This window comes from Melospiza melodia, chromosome 1, assembly GCF_035770615.1.
Source record: "Melospiza melodia melodia isolate bMelMel2 chromosome 1, bMelMel2.pri, whole genome shotgun sequence".
Lineage (NCBI taxonomy): Eukaryota > Metazoa > Chordata > Aves > Passeriformes > Passerellidae > Melospiza > Melospiza melodia.
The window spans coordinates 139,832,785-139,857,138 of NC_086194.1; the positions used below are offsets into that span (position 1 = coordinate 139,832,785).

The 24,354-nt window shown below is 39.7% G+C and overlaps 1 protein-coding gene across 6 annotated transcripts in view; it reads left to right on the top strand.

The window, feature by feature from the left end:
* Window positions 1-2,902: 2,902 nt before the first annotated feature.
* C1H8orf34 (chromosome 1 C8orf34 homolog) overlaps window positions 2,903-24,354 on the top strand; it is a 150,080-nt gene continuing 128,628 nt past the window's right edge. For 3 of the 6 annotated variants that reach the window (XM_063169905.1, XM_063169906.1, XM_063169925.1), the window contains exon 1: window positions 2,903-3,444. In XM_063169905.1, coding sequence (XP_063025975.1) covers window positions 3,376-3,444 — 69 coding nt within the window. In that variant the 5' untranslated portion in view covers window positions 2,903-3,375. Of the gene's footprint in view, window positions 3,450-24,354 lie in introns of all 6 variants that reach the window. The other 3 variants (XM_063169941.1, XM_063169933.1, XM_063169914.1) reach the window with 3 other exon arrangements.

Sequence of the window (24,354 nt, forward strand, 5' to 3'; positions counted from 1 at the left end):
GTGAGAGGAATATATTTTTTAATTGGGATACTTTTAATTTTTTGGTGCCTGTGTGCAAATCCTTTCAGTCATTTCTGTTCTTGCAGTTCACGGCTGAGTGTTATGCAGATGTGCATGCTGTATACTGCTCTTGAAAGAAAAATATCCATGAAATGAAACCAGGACCATAGCAAAGTGCAATACAGAGACTATATTTTATTACTTAGGTAGTAAAGTAATTTAGTGTTCACTTGCTCATACAAAAATGTTGCTGAAAGTAATAAAAAATTCAGGCATGCCTAAACCAGTAATTTTAATCCAAGAGATTTTTTTCCTTTGGTATTAAGATGAAAGTGAATTAAAAAAGACTATATTAATACCAGTTTTAAAAACTTAAAATACTGTAATTAAATTTTGGAAATGTTTTTCTCCTAACAACTAAGAGGACAGCAGGGACATATCCAGCTTTCTGTGCTTATTTGAAAATCACATGTATTTATTAATTGCTAATTTGGTGTGGCTTGTTGCAAACCTAGCAACAGTTTTTGTATTTTCTTGGAAAAAAAAGAGAAAGAGTGCTATCAGTGAAGCTCCTTTTCCTATTGTACGATGTCACTCAGCCTATGCTCTCTGCAGGAGACACCTGAACTCCCATATTTTAGCACTCAGAAAGCTTTACTGTCAGGGAACTGCTGAAGACCTTCAACTAGGTAACAGTATCATGAAGCTCTTGGTAAGGAACTGTCTGTGTTCATGTCTCCCTAAAGTACCTAATCCATATCAAAGGATAACCTGTCACTTAAATCTCATGGGAGCTGTGGGGGTTACAAGATGTGTCTGTTTAGAAAGCTAATTCTACATTTGGCCTTGGAAGCTTTCCCAGCCACAGCAGGGCTGCTACTGTGTCTCCCAAGCCAACTAGAAAATTTAGATTATATGTCTGGATGAGAATTAAGAGAAGGAAAAATGGGGAAAAGGAAGCAAAAGAATTATGACACGAAAGAAATCCAGCTTGATAGATATTCAAAAGTCATCTGGACATAGGGCTGGGCAATGGCTGTAAGTGAATCTGCTGTAGCAGGGGGCTTGGACCAGTCCCTTTCAACCTCCACCATTCTGTCATTCAGTGGGAAGAAAGAAAAACCAAACCAAAACACAGAAATTCTCAAAACTCTGAGGTTTTAACAGAGAGATCTTGGCATCTATCTCATTGTACAATATGCAACCCAGACAGTTATGCTATCTTTAAAACCCCCTTTAATAAATTCTCTTTTCTATTCATATTGCTGACAGTCTTGTTTCTTTTCTTCAGTCCTCTTCCTGGTCTACACAGAGCAGTGACAGTTTGCAGGTGCTGATACAGCCAGGTCCCTGCAGGTCTGGACGTGCTGCTACTTTGAGAAGTCAGGCTGTGTAGGGCTATAGAAACATATGCTGCTCTCATTTTTGCATCATTGGGGGAGCATCATTTTACAAAGTGGGAGACTTTTACTTATTGAAGCAATCTGGGTGCTGGTGAGATTTATGAAATTTTACAAACATCCTCATCTGATGGGAATCATTAGAGCCACTGCAGAGAACCTGCATCACTGGCAATTATCCCTATGATTGTATGATCCTCATTAGGCTGATTAAACCAGCTTAGCACCGTATTATTTAGGTGGCACCGGGCAATACTTTGCTGAAGAAGATAAGCTAAAAGTCTGAGTTGATACGAATTTTAGAAGACTACCCACTGAGAATTCAAATTAAAAAAATGTGCCACTTTTAAGTGACTCCTATGGAAACAAACACTGCCTCAGTAAGGCTGGAATGAGCACATTCCAGCAAACCATTAAAGAATTCTACAGGCTATTGCATCCAGGATGTGCTGCAAGCTCTTTGTAATACACTTACACTTGACCTCCTTCTAGGTAGAAGGTTGAGGTTTAGGTCAGTACTGAGGACTTTGAAGTCAAACAACAGTCAATGTATGTGGGAACGGAACTCAGGATCTTTTGATTCCTGACAAAATTCATCTTTTTCTTTAGTGGTTTCTGAATCAGGATATGCTTGTACTCTCACATTTGCAGAACACTGCTTGATGGGGAACAGGCAGCCTGATTCAGCAGATGTGCTGAATGCTCCCAATAGTCTTCAAAGCTGTTTTGTATCTTTTAAAAATTCCTTATTAGAAAAAGGTAAATTTTTTTAACCAAACAGTTTAATGTTAGTACAGCAGAATCAGTTATTGCAGAAGAACAGAAGTGTTCTTTCCCCAAGAAACATATTTTTGTTTATTCTTCTCTAAATAGAGGGAGAAAAAAAATCTGGTTATGATCCTGCTTCCAGAAATGGGGGGATACTGATTACTTGAAGACAGAATAATTCTTTGATGTACCCATTAACTCACTACTTTCTGAAGCCAGCTGATTATTTCTTACTTGCTCCATCGCGCCCTTGGCTACTTGCTGGAACTCAACACAACCTACGACCAGGATGCACCTGCATAGCTACTTCAATTATTCCATTAAAATGCTGATTGGAAATTTCATTGGCATCTTAAGAAAGGTAGCATTTTAAGATTTAAAGATAATTGAAACAGAAATTAAGGAAAAGCGCTGGCTGCAGTCCTTGCATCCCCCTTCCCTGCTGGCAGCGCGACTCGTTTCACTCCTCCGCGACCTTCCCCAGCTGAAGTTTTCGCGCGCGGCTCAGGGGCCTCACGCCGGGCGGCCCGCGGCGCTCACCCCGCCCGGGGCACCGGAGCCAGGCGGGGGCCCCGCCAGCGTCGGCGGGGAGGGGGGGCTGCGGCTCCGCCGGGGGCAAGCCCGTCGCCGGGCGGGCAGGGGAGCGGTGGCGGCAGAGCAGCCCCCGCCTCCCGCCCGCTCTCCTCCCCCTTCCCCCGCTCCCGCCTTTTGTGCGCCGAGCCCGGGCGTCAACGGGCGCCGGCGGCCGCGGAGCTGACAGGAGCCCGCGGCTATCGGCCTCGGCAGCGGCGCTGTGGCGAGGGCGGCAGCGCTGAGCCGCGGCCGCTCCCGTCACCAAGGCGCTGCCTGGCACAGAAACACAGACAGAGACGGACTGACAGACACACGCAGCGCGGAGCGGCGCGGGCTCGGGGGCCGCCTTTGTAGCTCCTCTCCTCCCTGCACCATGCTCCGCTCCAGGCAGCACCCGCCCGCTGCTCCCTGAGGGCTGCCAGCCCCGCGCCCGGCTAAGCGGGCGACTGGCACCCGGTTCCTTCCCCCGCCCCCAGTTACCTGAGTTAGCTCCGTCCCGGGCACTTCGGCGGCGCCTCCGCCCTCTCCCGCTGTGGCAGCCCTTGTGCGGCGGAGGAGTGAGCCGCCAGCAGCCGGAGGGACTGCAGCCGCCGCCGGGGGAGACGAGCTCAAGCCCCCGCCCCCGGAGCTCTTCATGGCGTCTCACCAGCAGACGAGGATCCAAGCCTACCTGGAGAAGAATAAGATCGGTCCCCTCTTCGAGGTAAGGTGCGCTCTTGCCGGCCGGCTCCTGCGCGGTGGGGGCGGGGCAGTCCCCACGATGGCCGCGGCCCCCCGCGCAGCCCAGGTGAACGCAGGGTGAACGAGGATGAGTTTGAGGCGCTGCTTCGGCTGTGCCGGCACCCCTCACCCTGTCCTGCCGCCCCGCGCCACGCCTGTGCCCTCGTGTCCCTCCTCCGAGCGCCGGAGCTCCCCGCAGCCCTCCCTTCCCGGCTATCCCGAGGCTGTGCCCCGCTTCTTCGCCCCACCACGATCCCGCGCGGGTCGTCAAACAGGTGCCCCTCCGCCCTCCCGCCCGCGGCCCGAGTCCCCGGGGCCGCCCCCGCGGCGCTGCCGCCTCGCCCCGGCGGCCGCGGGACAGCGGCCCGGCCCCGCCGTCCGGCCGCGGGGAGCCGCGGACCGAGCGCGCACCCGCCGTGCGGTGTGAGGGGAGGCGGCGCTTCCAACCCGCGGCGGCTCCTGGGCGGCAGCGCTGAGCGCCGGGCGCCGCACGGCCCGGGGCGAGCTCCCGGGCGCTGCCCCTCCGTGACCGGCCAGCGGTGAGGGACAGGTGGGTGCCTCCCACCGGGAAACACACCCGCTGCACCGAGCGCTCCGAAGGAACTCTGTCCTGCGAAAAGTCCGTGTCGATGGTGTTTTCTGAAATTTTTATCTGCAGTCACACGCCGTGTTTTTGCTAGAGATTTAACGTTTTCTTACAGCGATGCACTTGCAGGGATTTGTAGATGCAGAGATGTGCATATTTTACTATTTCAGTACATAAGCTGTGAATACTTAGAATTTGAAAGGGTGCTAGAGCAATCGTGATTATTACCATTTTATCATCCTGTTTCGCATGCAGTTTTAAACATCAAAATGCACATATATTATGCACTGCACTCTGGCAGTGTTATCACAAGGCACAAGTCTTTTTTCAGTATTTAACTTGTTCTCAATCAAGCTTACTATGTATGAAATCTCTCATTCTGGTGGGGTGGACGCCTCGTCTTCAGTGTATATTTTACCACCCTCCATGAGAAAGGTTCAAATTTTGTTAGAAAATTGTTCGCTAATGGTCTGTTTTTATATTTTTGGTGTGCATAGGCTATTGAAATAGACTGTGCTGGTTCAGTGCTAGCAGTATTAGATGTTTTTATTTTGCAATAAATAAAGTCACAGTTGATGGAACAATAACTGGATACTAGGGAATAGCAGGTGATTTTTCTAGTTAAGAAATTGAATAAAAATGGAAACATTTGTGTGGTTCAATTCCTGAATAAAATTCTGTTCAATCAGCTGTGTTACTAGGTGTAAGTATGTAACTGATCTTGTTTATTTCAAAGGGGATTCAGTGCTTTGGGGTTGTTCAAGGGTTAGGCCCTTGACAGCTCCCATTTTCTTCTAAATTTCTTTAACCCATAGGTTTACACATTAAAATTCAAGTGAACCACTTGGCATCTCTGTTCTGAGTCACTGTGTTTTAACCTAGTTTCTCTGTAGTATAAGATGCTTGTCTCTGTTTGGGTTCTTGTAGGATGTTTCAGTTGTCAATAGTGGAGAGAAAGATTAAGAAGTTGTATTTGTTTCAGCATTTCACGTTTCACCACATATTTCACTAATCTTTGTAATGTAGGAATTTCATTCAGAATCTGTGAAAGGCCCTTTGCATAACTGTGCAGGCTGTCTACAGGTTCTTGGTGCACTCACATATACCAGGAAGACTTTTTGGTGTGAAATCTACTTACACCTGAATACTAGTGACTAGTTTTAGGATCTAGGGGTATAACATTCCTGTAGCTGTTTACAGTTATTTTAATCCATTACACTGGGAAGAAGATGATCATAATTCCTATCTCCTCTACTTCCTGACTGGCCATTTAAAATCTACCTGCATATTTAATTTTTTTATGTACTTTTTGTTCTCAACAGTTTATTGAAGATCTGCAGCCTGTGCTTGATCTTGTAGTCCTTAGAAAAAGAAAGACAGGTATTTGAAGTTGATGGGAATTGATCAAAGACTATGCACAGATGAATCTTGTCCTCTACATTAGTATTACTATTAGATGTGCTTTGTGGTGTTTCAAGAATGCCGTGTGTTCACAGGCAGATATAGTCACTAACACGTCAGTTTTTCACGTGTCTAAAAGTTCTGACACGTTTCAAAATGAGACCTGTGCTTGGTCTTTCATCCAGGAACAGCTAGCGTTTTCTTCTGCTGCTTCTGGTTTGGATGCTAATTAACTGTCACTTGTCATGAATGACAGCCATCTTTTTTTTTTTTTTTTCAGGGACTACTAATTTTCTAATAGCAACTCAGAACAGAGTGGACTTGGATTCAGTTTTCTCTCATGTTTTCTGCTGAGGAGGTTGTGACTATAATTGCTCAATGTATGCTTCAAGTCAACATTTTAGGGAGTGCATGAAATAAAAGTGGGAAGCTGAGGGCAGTCACAGGAAAGAAGGGCAGGGAGAGAGGACCTGTGAGCTTTCTGAGATCAGGGTAGGGATAGTGATGCATAAAGAGATTATATTTCATACTTGCATAATGAATAATCACTGATCAGAGGGACTTTACACCATTGATTTTAGACAATTACAAAGGCACAGAATGCTAAGGGGTGGAACAGTTGGCACTGTACTGAAGGTGAAGTACAATTCCACTGCATTACAGTTAAGAGCAGTAATTGCTCTTGCTAGTAGGTCATTGTGTTCCAGTATCCTGGTTGTGTCTTTTCTCCATGCTGTCCTGTACTTGTGACCTTCTGTTACAGTGGGTAGGGGTTTTGTACTTCATTAACCAGCAGTACCTATTTAAGAACATCTTTGCTGAAGTTTTGTGTGGTTTGACACTTGAATTATATTCCTAATTTGTGAAAGAGAAGTGTTCAGGAGAAGTGCTGACACATGAGATGCAGGAAGACCTTAGGCTCTGCCTTGGTTAGAAGGTTGTTTCCTCCTCTGTAAAGAAATGTGAGGAGTAACCTCCTGGAGAAAGAATTAATGAGCTTAAGCTGACTTAGCAGGCATTGGTCTTCTACTGACTACCAGTATCTGTTAACACATAGTAGGAAACCCTATCCACTCAGCTATGAATGTTTACTCAGACCAGATTCACTTGATTCCAAACATTTTTACAAGGTAGATTCTTATTATGGGTTAGAGGTGGGAAGGAAGGTGGGTGGGAATTACTGTGTACATCTTAGACTGTGTCAACTTTGAGATTTGAGACAGGTTGCAAAACAACTTCGACGCTGCAGCCTCATTTTCCCTTTTGAATGTAGGTCCCCAAGTCATGGCTTTTCAGAGCTGTTACTTCTATACCATCTCATCTTTCAGGTGTCCAAGATTTTTGCAGGTAAGATTGCTGTGAACCTATAATGCAGCTTCTGAATGCCCCAGGGCATCCAGGTCTTGTTAGTGCTGACAGTAAGGTCTTAAGTTGACCCCTTATATTCTGTCAGGCTTCATGAGCATCCTTATCCTGTTTTGTGTAGTTTTTGTGTGTTTGGGTTTCTTGTCTTTTTTTCCTTTGGTTTTGAAAGCTTAGACATCTTTCTGTAAGAGATTGTTGCCATCTGAGAATACTGCGGTTAGACAACGAGTTTAGATTTGAGGAACGCCCTTCAGAAATGCCTCTTTTCTGGGAGTTTTGTGGTAACACATACCATGGCACTACCTGATTTTTTTTAGATTCTTTTTTTTTTCACATTGACTTGGAATGTAACAAGAATTCTAAATATGAATTATTTCTGTGATGAAGCATCACTGTTGTTTTTTTTATTCCATCTTTCTAAAATGTGAACAGGAGGTATGTGCCTAAAATTGGCTGGGACAGAGTATTCAGAATCAGCACCCACTCATTTCTGTCTGAGTGAAGTATTGACCCACTTTGCATTTCAAGCATCCAATCCAACAAGTTCTTTTTGTGTGCTAATAATCTCAATGAATAATCCTGCTGCCTGTATCCATACATCTATTCTTCTGTACAAGTGTATCTCTTTAGCATCCAGTTGTGCTCTCATTTGGGCAACCTGACACTTAGTTTTTGTGATTTTGAAAGCTGGATAAGCACTCTTGAGAACAGATTGCAATAAATCTTCAAGAGCTCTGAGATAAATTTAGCGGTTTGGAATTTTTTTATTTCTAGAACTGCAGCTAAAAAGCATCCAGCAGGTACATTGTTGTTATGCAAACCCGAGAACTGTAATTTCTTCGAGTTATAAAAAGCCAAAATAACTCTTCTCAAAGTAAACATGCCAAACTCCTGTTACTTAGGATTTTTTTTCTCCAAGTAATGTGGGGTTAGAACTGTAATTTTTATTTCAAACAACACAAAGGCTTCGTAATACCCCCCTTAGCTTTTTTTTTTCTTTCTTTAGGACACATAATTACTAAAGCAAATACAATGGGAAGCTGTTCTTTTTTTTTTTTTTTAATCTATGATGGTTTTTCTTTTCCTAAATGAAATAGCATTATTGGTGTATATTATGCAGTGGTGTCAATTATTTAAATAAAATAACTACACTTTACTACACTTTTCACTTAAACGTATTTGGTAATGAACACTATCTCTAGTGTATCTTATGATTGACTTAGTCAAAGTTTGGTGATGAATTTTGGAGTTTTGGACTGTCTTCTGAAGCAACGTTTACCCTTGGTTCTTAAATACACAAAGGTAGATACTGTCAACTTGAATGTCTAATTAACCAGTTCACAATTTCTCACAGTATAACATTATGTTTCAAGCTGCAATATCTACAATTTGAATGATAGGGATGAGTTTAAATAAATGTTTTCTTTTGAGGTTGCTCAAAACTTCACTATTTTGAGTATTTTGGTATTATACTTAGATTCTGTTGCTACTGTGAAAGGGCCTTTATTATGGATTATTGTGTTATTATTATTATATGATTTCAAGCAGCTAGATGGAGCCTTTGAAAGGCTGTGTTTTTCAGTACTTAGACATCACAAGGATTATTTTAGGCACTATCTGATTAGCCAGTGACATTGTTTCAGCCTGGCAGTTCCTGTTGCAGGGAAGCCAGGATTAGCTGTTTTTCAAATAATGTGTGGAAGCCAACAGTGATCTAGAAATGCTGCAGTCTTACACAGTATGGGATAAGGAATCACAATCAAGTTCTAGTTTTTGTTTTTGTTGGTGCCTGTTACAGTAAGGTGCTATTGTAGCCTTAATGTGCACTAAAGTAAAAGACCTATTTAAGGGGAATGTAAGTCAAAGGCAAAAATGGTGTAGAGATGTCCTTTGCATTTTTGAGAATTCGTCATATATTCTCATAGTTGCCTTAGATAAAGCTATCTTTAAGGGAAAACAAATGGAAGACCCTAATTCAAACTACAGACACAACCTTTTCAATTAACAAACAGTTCCATAAGCAATGACTTTATGCTTATTACTTACCTTTTGTGGTGACCAACAGGAGGCAAATGTCAGAAATTTCCCTGTGGTTGAGGCAGTCATAATTCTACTTTCCCATGTAATCTAAGATCAGGAAAAAAAAATGTTTCTGAATGAGGAAAATTACACTATCTTGCTACCTGACTAGTTACTACCTCTCAGCATTTAAAAGGAGTTGCATTTTTGTGATGTCTACTCCTCAGGGAATTTGTCTGAAGTTAGTTGAAGACTTTAAAAGCACATTGGAAAAAGACAGTGAAAGAGATCATAGATATGGGTATGTACTTGTGTGGCCAAGAACATAGATAGCAATCACATAAACCTCGTTTCCATAGTGCTTGAAATGGAAAAGTGGGCTCTCTTAATTGCTTTCTCAATTGTGTTTTTTTTAATTCTTTGGCAACAGACACAGAAATAAATAAAAATCCAAGTAGTAGTTAAATTGGAGGCATTGTATCTAAAATACAGAATGATAAGGCAAAAGTACCATAACAGCATCCTTTTGTTATGTTAAGTTTTAATATTTTTAGTCTCAAAATGACAATTTCTTTGTTTCTTGAGAAGGGGAGCAGAAGGCATAAATATCTTGCATCAAAAAATACCTGGGAAAATGAGAATTAGTTCTTGCTTGAGTTGGTCTCACCATCATGTATCAGCAAATACATGATGGCTGCTCAATGGTAAGGTATAAAGCTAGTAGATATGATATTGATTTTTTTTCTGGTAACCTGTCTAATAATTAATCAGTCTGAATCAAAATAAGCCCATTACTACTGGTCTTCTTTCTTTTTTTATCACATTATGAAATATCTTCAAAGTTTCGGATTACAGTAACAGTATTGAAGTAAGTTCTTCAATTGTTTGTTTTTGCTTTTGATTAGTCCAGTTGTTTTGGTACAACAGATCAATGTTAAGTGGCAAATATAAACCAAAATACTTTGATGGTTTTAACTCAGCCTATAATTTTTTCCAACATTCTTTGCTGTTATTTATCTATGCTTTTCCAAGTGGGCCAGATAGTATCCATAGTGTAGAGTAAGCACAGTCTCAGCCTTCTGAGACTGTTTGGGAGCTTCTGGGAGGGAAGGGAGCAGTGAGTACCTTAACCAGCATTTCTGCCACACGTGATGTCCTGTTTTACTGTTCTGGAGCATGTGGGTTTCCTAGTTATCTGCTTTATCATGGCATCACTAAAAAGAAACACCTAGACATACACCTGGTATTAGTGTTCCTTATTTTAAAAGTGTTACTTAGTAAATGGAAGCTAGAAATATAATATTTAAATTGAGTTAGAAACATAATATTTAAGAGTATTTTTAATATCATGTTATTTTACAATTTGCATCTTATTTTGAATGTCTAGTCAATATTATTTCCTTTTTTCCCCAATATATTTTATTTTCACTTGTGTCTTTTTATTTGTCTTATTTATGCAAGCACAGAAGTGGGAACTAATTTCTCATTTTCAATTGTCTAATGGTTATTTAGAATTTTTTCATCCAGTGATTTTTAATATATTTTTAAAAATCTTATGATATTTTGTTTTTCTGAGAAAGCATATGTGGTTTTGTATGATTGAGGAAGGATAGAGATACTTTTTTACCTCTGGACTACAAGAGGTGTCTGGAAGCATTTTTATGTTCACCAACTTTTGGAACAAATTCTACCCAAACACTTGGGTGTCTGTAATTACTCAGACAAAAACGAGGTGTTCTTTCCTGTATTGGGTATTATCCCCCTTGCACAGATGCACACTTTTTCTCCTAAGAAATGTCATATGAGCTGTGAAGTATGACAGAAGGAGAGGTTCTATGTTAAGGGTCTCCTCCGCCTGAAACCGTAACCTAGATATGGTTAAAAACGAGTGAAAGCAAGAGCATTTGCAAATGCAGTTGTTAGGAAACCCTTGGGCTCCTGCCTAAAGCAGTGGGCTGTCTCACACATTACTAAAGGCGATGAAAAGCAGCACACAGCTGATAGGAGAAACGAGGATTACAGATTTTCGTCCTTGGACACAGGTAAAGATCATGATCACTTGAAATGCACACCTATGCCTTTGCCAAGACCACCCAACATCCAAATCTGCTCTTAGTAGAGAGGGTAATAATATCCTTTAAAAAGGCTTGCAACAGACACATTTTTGATGGCCTTAACTTTTATGTCAGGTCCTGTATGCTGTGCCAGTTCTCCTTTTTCTACTCAGTTTCACTGAATACTTATTTTTAGTTCCATCTATAAATGTTCAGGCAGAATCGTTTGGCTGTAGTTATGATACCCCTCTGGTTTTGCTCTTCTGTTGATTTGGGCAGTTTTCTTCCCTTATTCACATAAAATTCAAGTATTGTCTTTGCCTTAAATGTGGAGTTTCCAGTGAAACACCTCAGATTTTGGCATATATATATTGTATATAGCACTATGAGGAGATGTGTTAAAATGATAAGAAGTGCACATACAAAATGAAGAATGCCTGTGCATAAATAGAAGGCTATTTTACATTAGCCACCTCTTAAAAAAAATCTGTTCAGACAGAGAGTGGAAACTTTTAATTGTGTATTTAAATGAAACATCCTTTCTCCTTCCTTATTTTCCAGCTCTCTGCAATATTCAATAAATGAAATCACTCTATTCATAAATGATATTTCTCTATAGTGTCCGGTACAATATACTTACTCTACAATAGCTCTTTTGTTGGCTTTTGGAGGAGCTGCTTTCTGGGGCAGGAATCACAAAAGTTTGGGCCTTTCAACTGTGTTGGAGCCTTTTTAATTGAATCTTTCCTCCTCTCATAGTTTGTTTTACTCCAGATACTTTGATGGTTTAGTATTCAGGACTATGGGCTATGAGGCTGATTTAATAGCCCGTTGTTGCAGGTCCTGTTAATCTTCATTTCTGGCAGCACATTCCTGCTGTCCTTGTTCCAGAACTGGTGATCGTGTCATGTTACAGTTACCCAGTTTGGGAATATGAAATAGAAGAAAATGAAGTCTACAAAGAAGTGAAAATTGTTCAGGAGGCTGAGCTCAGTGGGTCACCACATAGTCTGATGGGGAATGTGTCATTGCCTTGGGAGAGAAAATGTAGGTGGCCTGAGGGTGAAGGAGGGAGGGAAGGGCAACTGCTTTTCTCCAGTAGCAAGCTACTAAGTGGGCATGAGAGATCTGCTAAGCTTGTGTGCTTTTTAGCTTTGTATGGATCTTGTCTTTTAAAGGTGCATTTCCCCATAGGTTGGGGGAATGTCATGGAGCTCAGTTGATTCAGAGATGGAGCAGAAAAGGGAATTGAATAATTAGGGAGGATGGCTGAACAAATTAGAAGGAAACAGACCATACGAATACACCGAGTGCGAGAGTGAGAAAGGACAGGAAATGGGAGGGGGTAGGATGAAAAAGATTAATGCTATATTGCCAGCATGTTCTTTTTCTTTTCTGTTTTATTTTTATAATCTAATCTTAATCTGTCAAATGGTAACTTGGAATCGGTACTTTCTTTTGGTGGTGGTTGCTAAGAGTATAACCAAAGAGTGGGAAAGACAGGGAAAATATAACTTACTATATATAAGAGTATGTATGTTTTGCAGTGTCTGACTCACACCTCTCGTACTTGATCTTGGATGTATTTCTTAGGCATGGATTTGCCAGAGAGTTAAATTAGGTGTCCTTAGCACCACTATTAATACTGGGTCCTGTACCATGAGCTCCTTCGTTAAGAAAGAGCTGCACTCCAATTTGACAGGTGTTGTGCCTCTGCTGACATTTGTATGAATGGAGAGGTAAACAGATTGTGATTGTGAAATATTCCTCTGGTCGAGTATCTCTATCAAAGAAAGAAATTCTGAATGAACTAAGTTCCATGTTGCTTTAGGTGCACTAGTGCAGGAAAGCTGCTCTGTATTGTTAATAACAGAATTCATCCTGTAAGCCTAAATAAGTGGAAGAAGTCTCTTCTGGAGACATGAGAGATGGTTTACAGAATCTGGAGACATGAGAGATGATTCATAGAACTGAAAAGGAAGGGTAGTTTCAGCTGTAGGTGACCTTTGAAGAGAACCTGTGGAAGCAATTATGCATAGGCCAGTTAGAAAGAGAAAAAGTTTATGGTGCAGACTCTGTGATAGTTTTGTAAAGATGGAACTGGGGGCTTTTGTGCGATTAAGGATATTCTTTCATTTGAAGGAGAAGAAAAGAGAGATGGGATCATTTCCATGATTGAGTGTACTGAGATTTCTCAGCCTGAAATGTGTGCGCATGTGGGTGCTCTATGAAATGCATACAGGCACTCTGAATCATTGGGACAGGCCTGAGAATCCGTGTGTGCTGGACAGAGATCCTCTGTAAATGTGGCAGGTGTTGTGTGTTGCTGTTCAGACACATTGTGTTAATTGCAGTGTCCATTGCGTGTATGACACGCTCAATACACCCAGTGCAACCTGAGTGCTCGTCCTCCTAAGGATTCTGAAGAGCCTTGTCCTTCCTACATGGTGAGGGCAAAGCAGAGATATTCAGAGAAATGCAAGTGGGGAACACCAAGGTTTGCAGATGCAGAAATTCCTCTGGTGTGCCATACCACCCATAGTTGTGCTGATGACGTACTTTTGTGTGACATAGAAACACCAGTTAAAAAAGGTGTTTCAGAGCTCCTCCTAAGTGTGTCATGGTTCAGAATAATGCCATTAGATAGTAATGCCTGTAGTCTAATACAAAGTGTAAGACAATGAAGCTATTTGGAGACAGAAGCTGGATGTAGACTTACCAAATAAGGAGCAATGCGAAGAGATAAACACAAAAAGAAGACTAAATTGCTAGAGTTACAGATTTAATCTTGATTTCTTATTCCCTGGAGGAGGAATACCTGAAAGAAAAAGACAGCAGGGGAGAAAAAGAAACTCAAGAGAAATTATTTTATTCTATGTTTCCCTGTGATAATAGAAAAAAGATTAGAAAAATAAAGTTGGGCAGAATGAAGATCCACTTAACAGGTAAACACTGAAAAAAAGTTAACTAGTAAAGAGAGGAAATAAAATATATAGTAGTTAGGATACTAAAATGATTGTCAGTTATGTGGCTACATTCCTTCTTTTGCTGATGCTGTCCTGCTGCATCATTATGTATTATTTTGTGCTTGTGTTTTCCCTTTCTTTGTTTGTCTGCATAGAGCCTGCAATCCCCACTGGCTCCTACAGTCTTCACATGGTTTGGAGTTTTAACAGCAAGGCTCATTATGGTCTTTCTGCATTCTCTTCTTTCTTTGTGTTGCCTCAGTGCCTGGTAGTGCTATTAATCCCATTAATTGGTGCCACACAATCAAGAAAAAATGGATTTCTCCCTCCTTCTCCACTGCTCAGTGTGGCAATTCAGAGCTCTGAGAAGTCTCAAGGCTGCAGTGCAGTCCATGTGAGCATGCTGTATTCCCACAGGGAGCCCTGCTGCAGTTGGTGAGACCCTGATTTACAAGAGGAAGGTCTTCACTCATAGCCAGGCAGATGTAGCATAATGTTAAATAAAGAGCAATCAGATCATCAGGAAACTTTAATTGGGCAATCGCTGTCAGGGTTGGGAAGTTACTTTGCCATCTCGGAAACAAACAAAATGTACATCAGTGACTCACAGACATTGTTTTCTAAATAAAAGAACATTAGAAAATCAAATTAAGAATGCTTTAAAATAGCTCTACAGCTCCAAAACCCTATCATCATCTAAAATAACTCAAATTTCAGCTTCTAGAAATTAGGTGATTTTTAGTTGCCTAAGCCATTGCAGTCTTGATGGTAGAAGTGTCTGATGGGAAATGATGGGCCTAACTCCAGTTCTAGGTATAATTCAATTATCTGTCCTTAATTGCTGTTGCTACCCACAGAAAGTCTCCAATTGTTAGTACAGTAGTACCTCTTTAAATATCCACCTCAGGCTCTAGCTTTCTTGTAAAATATAGACCTTTAGTCCTTTGTTTGAAAACCTGAGCCAGAGGACAGCTCCTTGATGTTGCAGGTTATGTCCCTGGTAGGCTAGTGACATGGTGACTAAATCCATGTGACAGTTTATATGGAGGAAATAGTCAAAGTGCAAATGGCACTTTCAAGAGACATATCAGTTCTGTGTAAGTGTTGAAGTTACCTTGTTTGTGCTAGAAAGTGACTAGTAAGTTGATCCATATGATATAATTATTAGTACTAGATTTTTTTATGTCTTTAAAATAATTCTTTCTGGTACTTTTTCTTTCAGGAAAAATATATTCATTAGCTTGTGGTTTTGGTACACAGAGACTGATGATAATTTTTTTCTTATTTCATTATTACACTTTGCATTAATGGCTTTAATATTGCCATCATATGTGTAGCTTAGCTAATCTGTAATTTACAGAGTGGAAAGTGTATCCAGTTCATGTAAGCTAGTATTTATTTAGCTGTCCCCTTTATCTCAGACCTTCTTTATTTGTGGGCATGATAGAACTGTCAGCCTTAAGCCAGTGCAGCCAATGCACTTGGCCTCAGAGGTCGAGCAGTGGTGTCCGACATCCTCTCATTTCAGAGCCTTTTTTTTTGCAGCTTGGTACTGACACAGTTCTCTATTTTCACTTGCTCTTTAGAGCTACTGTGAGTTCTTTCACATTACTTCCTTAGGTGAGGTTTTTTAAGGACTTGGGCATGCAAGTTAGTTCTAATGGAACAAATAATGGCATTAGACCTCTCTTCTGTTAAAGATGTGCCTGGATGTAATCCTACTGTGTGTGGTCAACAGAGTTTGGTATTTTTCCTCATATAGGTCAACTGTATGTTCACTTTGGCTCATCAGTTGTCTTTTGTTGAAGATTTCTTTTTTTGGGCATGATTATACAACATCCTTCCTCTAAGGAGGAAGTGTCTTGTCTGAGGGAGGTTTTCCAGTGACTGTTTCTGTATGGGGATGCCTTCTTCCTCACGGTGCTTGGCAATGGGCAATACAATTGTGGAAAGTAGGGAAGTAGAGTGGAGGCTTTAGTCTCTTCTGATAGTGATCAGATCTCTCTCTTTGTTTTGTGACATCTAAATGCACTTGTGCACTGGTTAAGCTTTTTTTTCCCTGTTCTTTGTGACTTTGGGTGAAAAAAAGAGCATTCAAGTAAGAGTTCTACAGTTCCACACAGGATGATGTAGTTGTGTCTAGTTACAGGGAATTGATTTTTGGTTGTGGAAATAAGTTCATGCAGGACTGTCCTGATACACATGTTTAGATTGAATTTTTGACATTACATACTGCAGGATTAAAATAAAATATAGTATTTTGTAAATGAACAAAGCAAAATATTATTTAGATATCTGTGCTGTTCTGATAATGACTACTGAATTATGCCTGATACTTTGTTTTTCCATGCCTTCTGGGGAATACAGTTGTATCTTTTTTCAGGGTACATTCCAAGGTGTTCAAACAGTATGTAAAATATTACCCTTCCTATATGTAGTTAAATCAATTGTCTGCTGCAAATCTGTATTATCTTAATATTGTATTTTCATGTTCTGGCTGTAGCAAGGAAAAAGTACCCTACCTATTGTGACAGAAATTCTCCTGGCATATTGCAAAGGAGACCTGCCTGATGAGTTTTGAGTCTTCTTCCAAGGCAGCACACAGCCAGTAAATGAGGTGAACAAGTAAATCTGAGGAGAGAGGGTCTTGGACCATGCATTTTCAGCAGGGTCATCTTGGTGCCTGCTTGGCAAGCATAGGTTTTCTGTCATAGGAGCAGCCAGCTGGGCAGCGTGGTGTTCATCTTCAGCAGGTGGTGTCATCTCCTGGGCTCAGACCTCAGCCTTGCCAGGTGTGTGTGTGTTTTGAAACCCCAACCCTGAAGGGCCCCTTTTCTGGGGGAATCCCAGACAGCAGCCTGGGAGTGCTTCCCCAAATTGCAGCCATTTTTAGATGGAGACAGACAGTGACTGTACCTTCTCAGGACTGAGGCAGAGCAATGAACCTGCTAGTGCCAGTGGGAAGCAGTTTGGGAACCCTGGAAAGGTGCTGGAGCCATGTAGAGCATGGTACCTCTGCACTCAGTGTTAACCTTTTGGTTTTTTTCTGTCTAATTTTGCCACTGTGTCTCTCCTGCCTGATTCTTCACAGTTCATACTGCATTCTAAACCTGTATACTTCAAGTCTGCTGCACTGTTTAGGTCAAAATGGACACCTGCAAGTCTTTTTCCATTTTTCATAGTCTGACTATGATTGGATCTTCATTCTCAGAAGTTTCTTCACCTTAAGTAGCCGAAATATCTATTTAAATTTGACTTGAAATGAAGAGATAATCCATGAAGGCAAAAAATGTTAGAAATCTGTCAGAACTTTGCAAAAAATGTTAAGAGAAAAGAAAATAATTGAAGCAATTTTTTTGTCATCTTGGTTGCTTATGAGGAAAATCATAGAGGTATTTTGGCTTAACTCATGGATGACAAAAGTCCATATGGAAGCTAGTGGAGGTGGGTTTTGCTTCCAGTTGAACTGGAATTATTAAGGTGTCTTCCTGGTTGGGGCTGAAGATAGATTCAGGTACACTGATATCTTTTAGAAATGAAATAGTTGCAAGTATTGTGTGGTAACATTTAATAGATGATAGTACATAAAATGGAGGAAGATGAGTCAATATTTATTTTTTCATTAGTTACCATAGTTATTTATATATTTACTAGAATATTATTCATTCATGCATTTATAATCAAGTTTGTTATATCTGTGGACTGATAACTTCTGCATGGCAAAAGATTCTTGTATTCTTGCAATAAAGAGACCAATTATTTCCAATTTAATTGTGGGTTTTGCTTTTTTTTTTTCCCAAATAGCAAAGTTCAAGTGTGTTAATTAAGAAAAAGCTTCACCTATACTTAAGTGGACACTGGTTGAAATAACTTAATATAAAAGTGTTACTTGTAATAGTAAAAAGATTTTCCAGTTGCAATTAGAGAAGCACTGAGTATAAGCACTTGACTAAGTGTTCTCAAAAGATTTGAGAACTTGCAGAGAGTCTGCAGTGGTGGTTACCCTGACAAGATGCTGCACATCTTGTGTCACCTGTGACAGGCAAATCAGTGTGACCTTTCCTGTGGGGGGGGAATAGGATACAGGCAGTTTTAAGTGGATCAAGCAACTGCTTACGTGTGAAATAATAATCTATTTGTCTTCTAAAAATGCTGTGTTAAAAGCACTTATTATTATTTAAGGAGTTCCAGGCACAATTGCAGTATATAAATTTTACAAGTATAAAACAAACCTCTTTGTGTTTTGCTGTGGTGAAAACTAATTTCCAGATTTTTCCATGGCAATAAATTCTGACCTTTCCAGTTGAGAAATCTCTGTTGTATTGTTGCATATTAAACATTCAGATCTATTTATAAAGCTGATTACAACATTGGTATGAAATCTTATGAGACCAAGTCAATCTCTCACAGGTAAATAACAAGAAATTAAGATGTGTATCTGAATAGATATTAATCTATTCAAAGTGTATGAATAAAACTTGTAATTATAATGCATATGGCTCATAGTTTTTTGGTTGCTGCACAAAAAGAACTTTTCCAAATGCCAGGATTTTAGTAATTTCTAACAATCAGGGAGCATGTAGTAACTTCTTTGACATTTGTTTAGTGAACATTGCTGGAGCAAACTTAGCGTTAATTTATGTAGGCAGCTAAAGTCAAGGTAATTAAATCTGTGTAAGAACTTCCCCACCCTGGACTCTGGTAACTCACATTCTCCATTTTGTGTCTCTGTAATTGCTGGTTATTATTTGAAGTTCCATGTGAATAGTTTTAAAAATTCTTGGTCAAGATTAAAAAAATATGAAAGCAGTTTTTTTAGTAACCTTAATGCATAGAAGTTACACAGAATATTTAATAACTTTGACTATAAACACTGGTCAGTAGAATGTTTTAAAACATCATCTCACATTTATCTTTCTGTAGAACTTGAATAAATCTAATGGTGTAGTAATGCAAATTACTGGAGGAGTGTTTGGGAGGAGAAAGAAAAGCACCTGGGAAGTGTGGTGGTTGCTGCACACATTTTTAAAATATGTTACTATCAAAGTTTTCCATGGTATGCAATTGAAAGGATTTCCATCAATCTTCAAAATATTAATTTATCTTTTTTTTTTGTTGGCTTCCAGAAAGAAGTGTTTGTAATTCTAAAGTCATAGAGCAGTGATCTAATTCATCTAATTCATTTTAAGCACGTGCATAGCTTTGTAATTATTTACTTCTCAGGCATAAAGAATATCTAAACTTAAGGGCTTTTGCTGAGTCAACTCCTTAATATACTAATTGTTTTTTTCATATATGGCCTTCTCCTGATCACCACTCAGAAACCCTTGATAATCCTTTCTATAGTGGTATTGTACTGGGTCTAACAGGGACTGGATTTTCTTCACACCAGGCCTGTATGTCGATGTATTCCAGATTTGTCACTGAGTCAGTGTTGGTACACCAGCCTTTTAGCTGTTGCTCAGCAGTGATTGCACAGGCTCAAGGCTTTTTCTGTTCTCCTCTCTGCCCACCAGCAAGCAGGCCCGGGGGGATGGATTGGGCGGGGACACACCTGGAACAGCTGACCCAACCTGGGCAAAGAGGTATTCCTTACCATATAGTTTCATGCTCACTAATTAAACCTGGGGACTAAATGTTCAGAAATATCTGTTGCTTGCCGACTGGCAAGTTGGAAGTGGTAAGTGATTGCCTTGGTGTCACTTGTTCTTTGATTTTGGTTTTTTTCCTTCTCTCCTTCCTGTGGTTATTAAGCTGTGTTTATCTTGACCCATTAATTTTTCTTGGTTTTATTCTTTTCATTTTTTTCCCCATCCCACTGAGGGTGGGAATGAATAAGTGGTTGGTGTATGCTTGGCTGCTGGTTGGGGTCAGCCTAGCAGGGGTGGCCACAAAAATACCTGCTACTTCAGTTTCTAGAGTTACCCTTCCTCACAAACGTGTCAGACAGGTTGAAGCTAAGTCAGTGAAGCTCAAACTGGAAATACGATGTGATTTTTTTTTAACAGTTGCAGTAATGAGTCATTGCACATGGTGGAACAAGTGATTTCAACTTAGACCTTGAAATTGAAAGGAGATTACTTCAGCTAATCAGAGAAAGATCAGCTCCAGCCTATTGAGTTAGCTTTTAGGTAAGGCAGTGATGTGCAGTCAATGCTGTTTTATGTCTGTAATTTAAGTCCAGGTTGTAATAGTCTTTCCTGGTTTTTATCTACGAGTATTTCTTTTGATGTAAATCCTACAGGCCTTTCAGAAAACCAGCAGTTTTCATTTTCTTTGGCTGAACTGTGAAGTGCATGCCTCGAGGGCAGAATTTCAGTGGTTGATAGAGTGGATGGAAACTGAGGAAGGCTTCTGAATTACGCTTCAGGGAAACCTAACAGTGTTTCTGCAATAACATGAACCACCCTTATTTGATAAATCCTTGCTGAGTTAAGATAATGATATGGTAGGCATAATTCCACAAGAGTGAGATTGTCATGCAGAGATACAGAATTGCAGAAAGAAGTAAAAGCTATCATTGGAAATCTTTGTGATTCGAAAACTAAACGATGGGAGAAAACATGATAACTGTTGCAATGATTGGCATCTCTGAGAGCATGTCCTTAACCTTTTCTTCTTCTACAGAGAATTATTTAATGTTTTAGAGTAACCTAGTAGCAGTGACTTCTCTCTCAACGGCATTCTTGGAATGCTTAAATGGGAGAAAGGAAATATTTCAATAAAGCCACAGATTGAAGGTGTTTGAAGCTATTTTGTGAATTCAGAAGTGGTAAAATAGATTAGGGACAATGATATTTGAAATACTAAGATTAGGTGAGGAAAAAACCTCAAAGGATAAATAAGTGAAAAGATGCAGCAAGAGGTTCAGATAGATATTGCGTGTTATAATGTGTGTGGTGGAATTTGATGAAGTGTCATGAACTTACTCAGTGAAACTTTGAAATTGTCCAGCAGACCCCATGCACTCCTCAGTAAGATCAATGATGCATATTTTATCAAGTATTACATGCATGAGTTGGAATTATTTCAGATAGATCTAGTTCATCTGAGTCAGGGAACTGATAATATGATCTGCAGAACAAGTCTGCTGTTTCCATTCTGCTCTCCAGAGTCCCCCTAAAAACATGGTTGGTAACATAGCCCCCCAAATTGGTCTTTTCTTATTGAATTGGTACAGATATTTAGTAGATGAACACTTAAGAAAGACAGCTATTCAATGATGTTTGTTTCCAGACTTCCTCCTGTTATTCTCACTCTATGAAATGTTACCTGTGCCACTAGTCCCATACCTTAGATTTCCCCAACACTGCACCTTTAGGGGAATTTTCTTTGCACCAAAGCATCAGAGCCACCATATCAGCTTTGTACTTTCATTTTACTTCAATGTCCAAAGTAATTTCTCAGTGGGTTGTGTTCCCATGCTGTGTACTACAGTCTTGTGATATTAAATTTAACTGCACAGCTGTCTGAAATGTTATCAGCCAGGTTTTGAAGAAGGAATGTGTTAATTGAAACTTTTTTAGTCAATTCCAGATAAAAGTCTGAATATTTTCATGAGCAAGCTGAATAGGACTACTATTTGCTCTCAGCTGTTATTCTACTATGATGAGTTTGAAGTAAATAGTATGGTACAGACATATGAATTTCATTTATGTTGAAATTTATGTAGGATTAAATTATTTTATAGGGAGATGTGATGATAATTTCATGAACATAAAATATGTTGAAGTCCATTTCGTTCATAGTTTATAATGTGATTCTACTACTTTTATTTAAAAATTGCTCAAGAATATTTTAAGCCTGACTGTTTTCCAAAGGAAGAGTGCTGGTATTTTTCATTAATTTCCATAGAAAATAATCTTTTTCTGGTAGAAGCAGTCATTTAAGCAGTCATTTCTGCTCTCATTTAAGAATTTCAGACTCCTAATTTAGTCAGTAAGAATAATATTATAATATACTTTAAAACAATTATTTGTTTTTGTTTCCTTGCTTTGTTACTGCAGTAATCAGAATGGAATTCTAACAAAAAAGTGTCGGTCATTAAAAAGTTTCTTGAACCTACTGTCCTTCCACAAATTTTCCCTCCATTTTGTTTCTTCTTTGTTTACTTACAGCCTGTATGAAGGGGTTAGCAAGTCTAAATTTAGATGTTCAAGTGTCCAAGCTTCACTGTAGTCAATGCATATATCTCCAATAACTCAGTGGAGCCAGGAGAGCAGTTCTCCTTATCCTAAGTGGACATACTCTGGCTGGTCAGCTGGGAGACATCTAGCCCCTCATGACTTCTTTATTGACAAAGTCACTACTGACATCACTGTGAAGACTTGCTGTATTTAATTGTATTTGAACTTCTGATTTAATCCATGAAAGCAAGAGTGTAACCCAGCCAGAATCTGTGAATGCTGTGCCAGAGTCTATAAAGTCTGTACAGTTAAAATGTGATTGTTGTGTAGTTACCATTACCAGTCACAGGGCAAGATAGAATGTCTCTTAATTAACTTAATAACCTAATAGGTACATTTAGACAAGGCTAATTAGGACTTTCTTGTAATTGGGCTTATGATTAATAGACTGTGAAGACTGTTTCATTTGTATTAAATGCCTGGAAAGTTACAAGGAAATAAAAATTTGAGCCTTCATTGAATAAGTAATAGAGTACCTCAGGATAGGAAAATAGTGAAAAATATAAAGAATTCTTTATAAAATATTGCTTATAAATTCTGTATATTCTTTATAAATAATTAATATATTAAACCACTACTTCAGACCTGGTGTTTTTTTCAAGATCTTTTGCAGCCTCATCATGCACGTGCATGAATCTCTCTTGGAAATATCCACAAATAAACTTAAACAAGTTGTTGTTTTTTAAACAGTTTTAGTAACATAGTTCAATAAAACTAGTTAATGTAGGAGCATAGGAAGATAGCTTTACAAACTATGAAGAAAGAAGAACTGATTTGCACAGTGCTAGGTAAAATCCATGAAGCGGTTCACTGAAAGAGCTTATATCACTATCCTGTTCTTTCTCAGTCTGCCCTTAGACAAGGCAGACCCTAATTTGAGGCAGTATAATTGGGAAGCAGCAGTAACTGATGTGTTAATCTGAGTGCTCTAGTCCGTAGTAACCATGGAAGTTTCCTTTGGCCCCTTTTCTGTGCTCCAGTGCGTCTCAAGGGTGCAGAGGGAATTCATAATTACTGACTTCTGAACAGCTTCTTCTTCACTTGTTACACAGCTGGGAGGAAGAGACTGTGTGGAGTCCACTGATAGAAAAGAGAAAGGGACATGGAGTGAAAGGAAGACATGGCAGTAGAAAGGAGATAGGAAGGGAGAGATTATGAGTAGCAAGCAGTTCATTTGGCAGCATGGAGACCCAAACTGCCATGGCTTTTTATTTGTCGTTATAAGGCACATTGTGCATAGAACAATAGACTTGCCTTATTTGAATTGTAGAAAACTTAGAAATTTGAGCTAAAATGTGAAAAGTATTATTAATATTTTTAAGAGACTTATCTTTAGATGTCTTGCATTTTTGTTTTTATGAAGAGTTGAAACTTACCTGATGATTTGTTAATGAAAAAATGAATCTCAGTTTCAATGATCTTGTGCCATTTTTGTTCTGCTTTTAATGCAGAGGTGTCTTCAGTGAGACTAGTTGGTCTTTTCCTTTTTCTTTTTCTTGTGAAACCTTGCCTACTTAGCACATTGTGAGTCAGATCAGACTACTGTTAACCAAAAAGGAATATTATTTTTGTACCTTGGATGCTTTAGTTTTTTCTTATTTAATACATTCTTTTTTTAGAGACATTTCAAACATGTGAAAGTATATTTAGAGTACCATGTAGTATGTTATTCCTACTGTCTATTAAGATGTCACCCGAGCAACAGATGAGGTCATTAAATAAGCTTTTGATCATTTGATCATTTAATCAGAAGTTTAAGTTAACTTTGCTACAGAATGGTGCTTTAGTTGACATTCCTAATATGTAATATCTTTTCACCTCCACAGAAGTATGTGTTTTTACTTAAAAATTAGGTGAGCACTATGTACAGTTAATGTTGGTGAAGCTTTGTACTTTTTTCTTGTTGGGTTGCTTGGGTTTGGCTTTATTCTTGTTTTTGTTGCCCCTCCAACCTCCCACCTCATGGCATAGCCAAGCAACTGAATGCAGGCAGTGAGCATATTTCCATGTAATTGCCAATTTGCTGGGGATGAAAAAAATCTCAAAGGAAATGTGAGCTTGAAGAGGACAGGTTGAGAGGCGAGCAGATGGAGTTGTGTCCCTTGATGAAACTGATAAAAACTGGATGAAACTGGTAATTGTGTCCCTTGGCAGAAACTGGTAGAAGGGCAGAGGCAGTGAGGGTCATGGAGCTGTGATCCTATTTCTGGGATGTCTGGCAGTGTGTGAGGCAGAAGGATACGGAAGAGAGATAACACCTTCAGCATGTGAATGTGAATTTCCACAGAGTATATGTCTGAAGCTATTGTTCTTGGA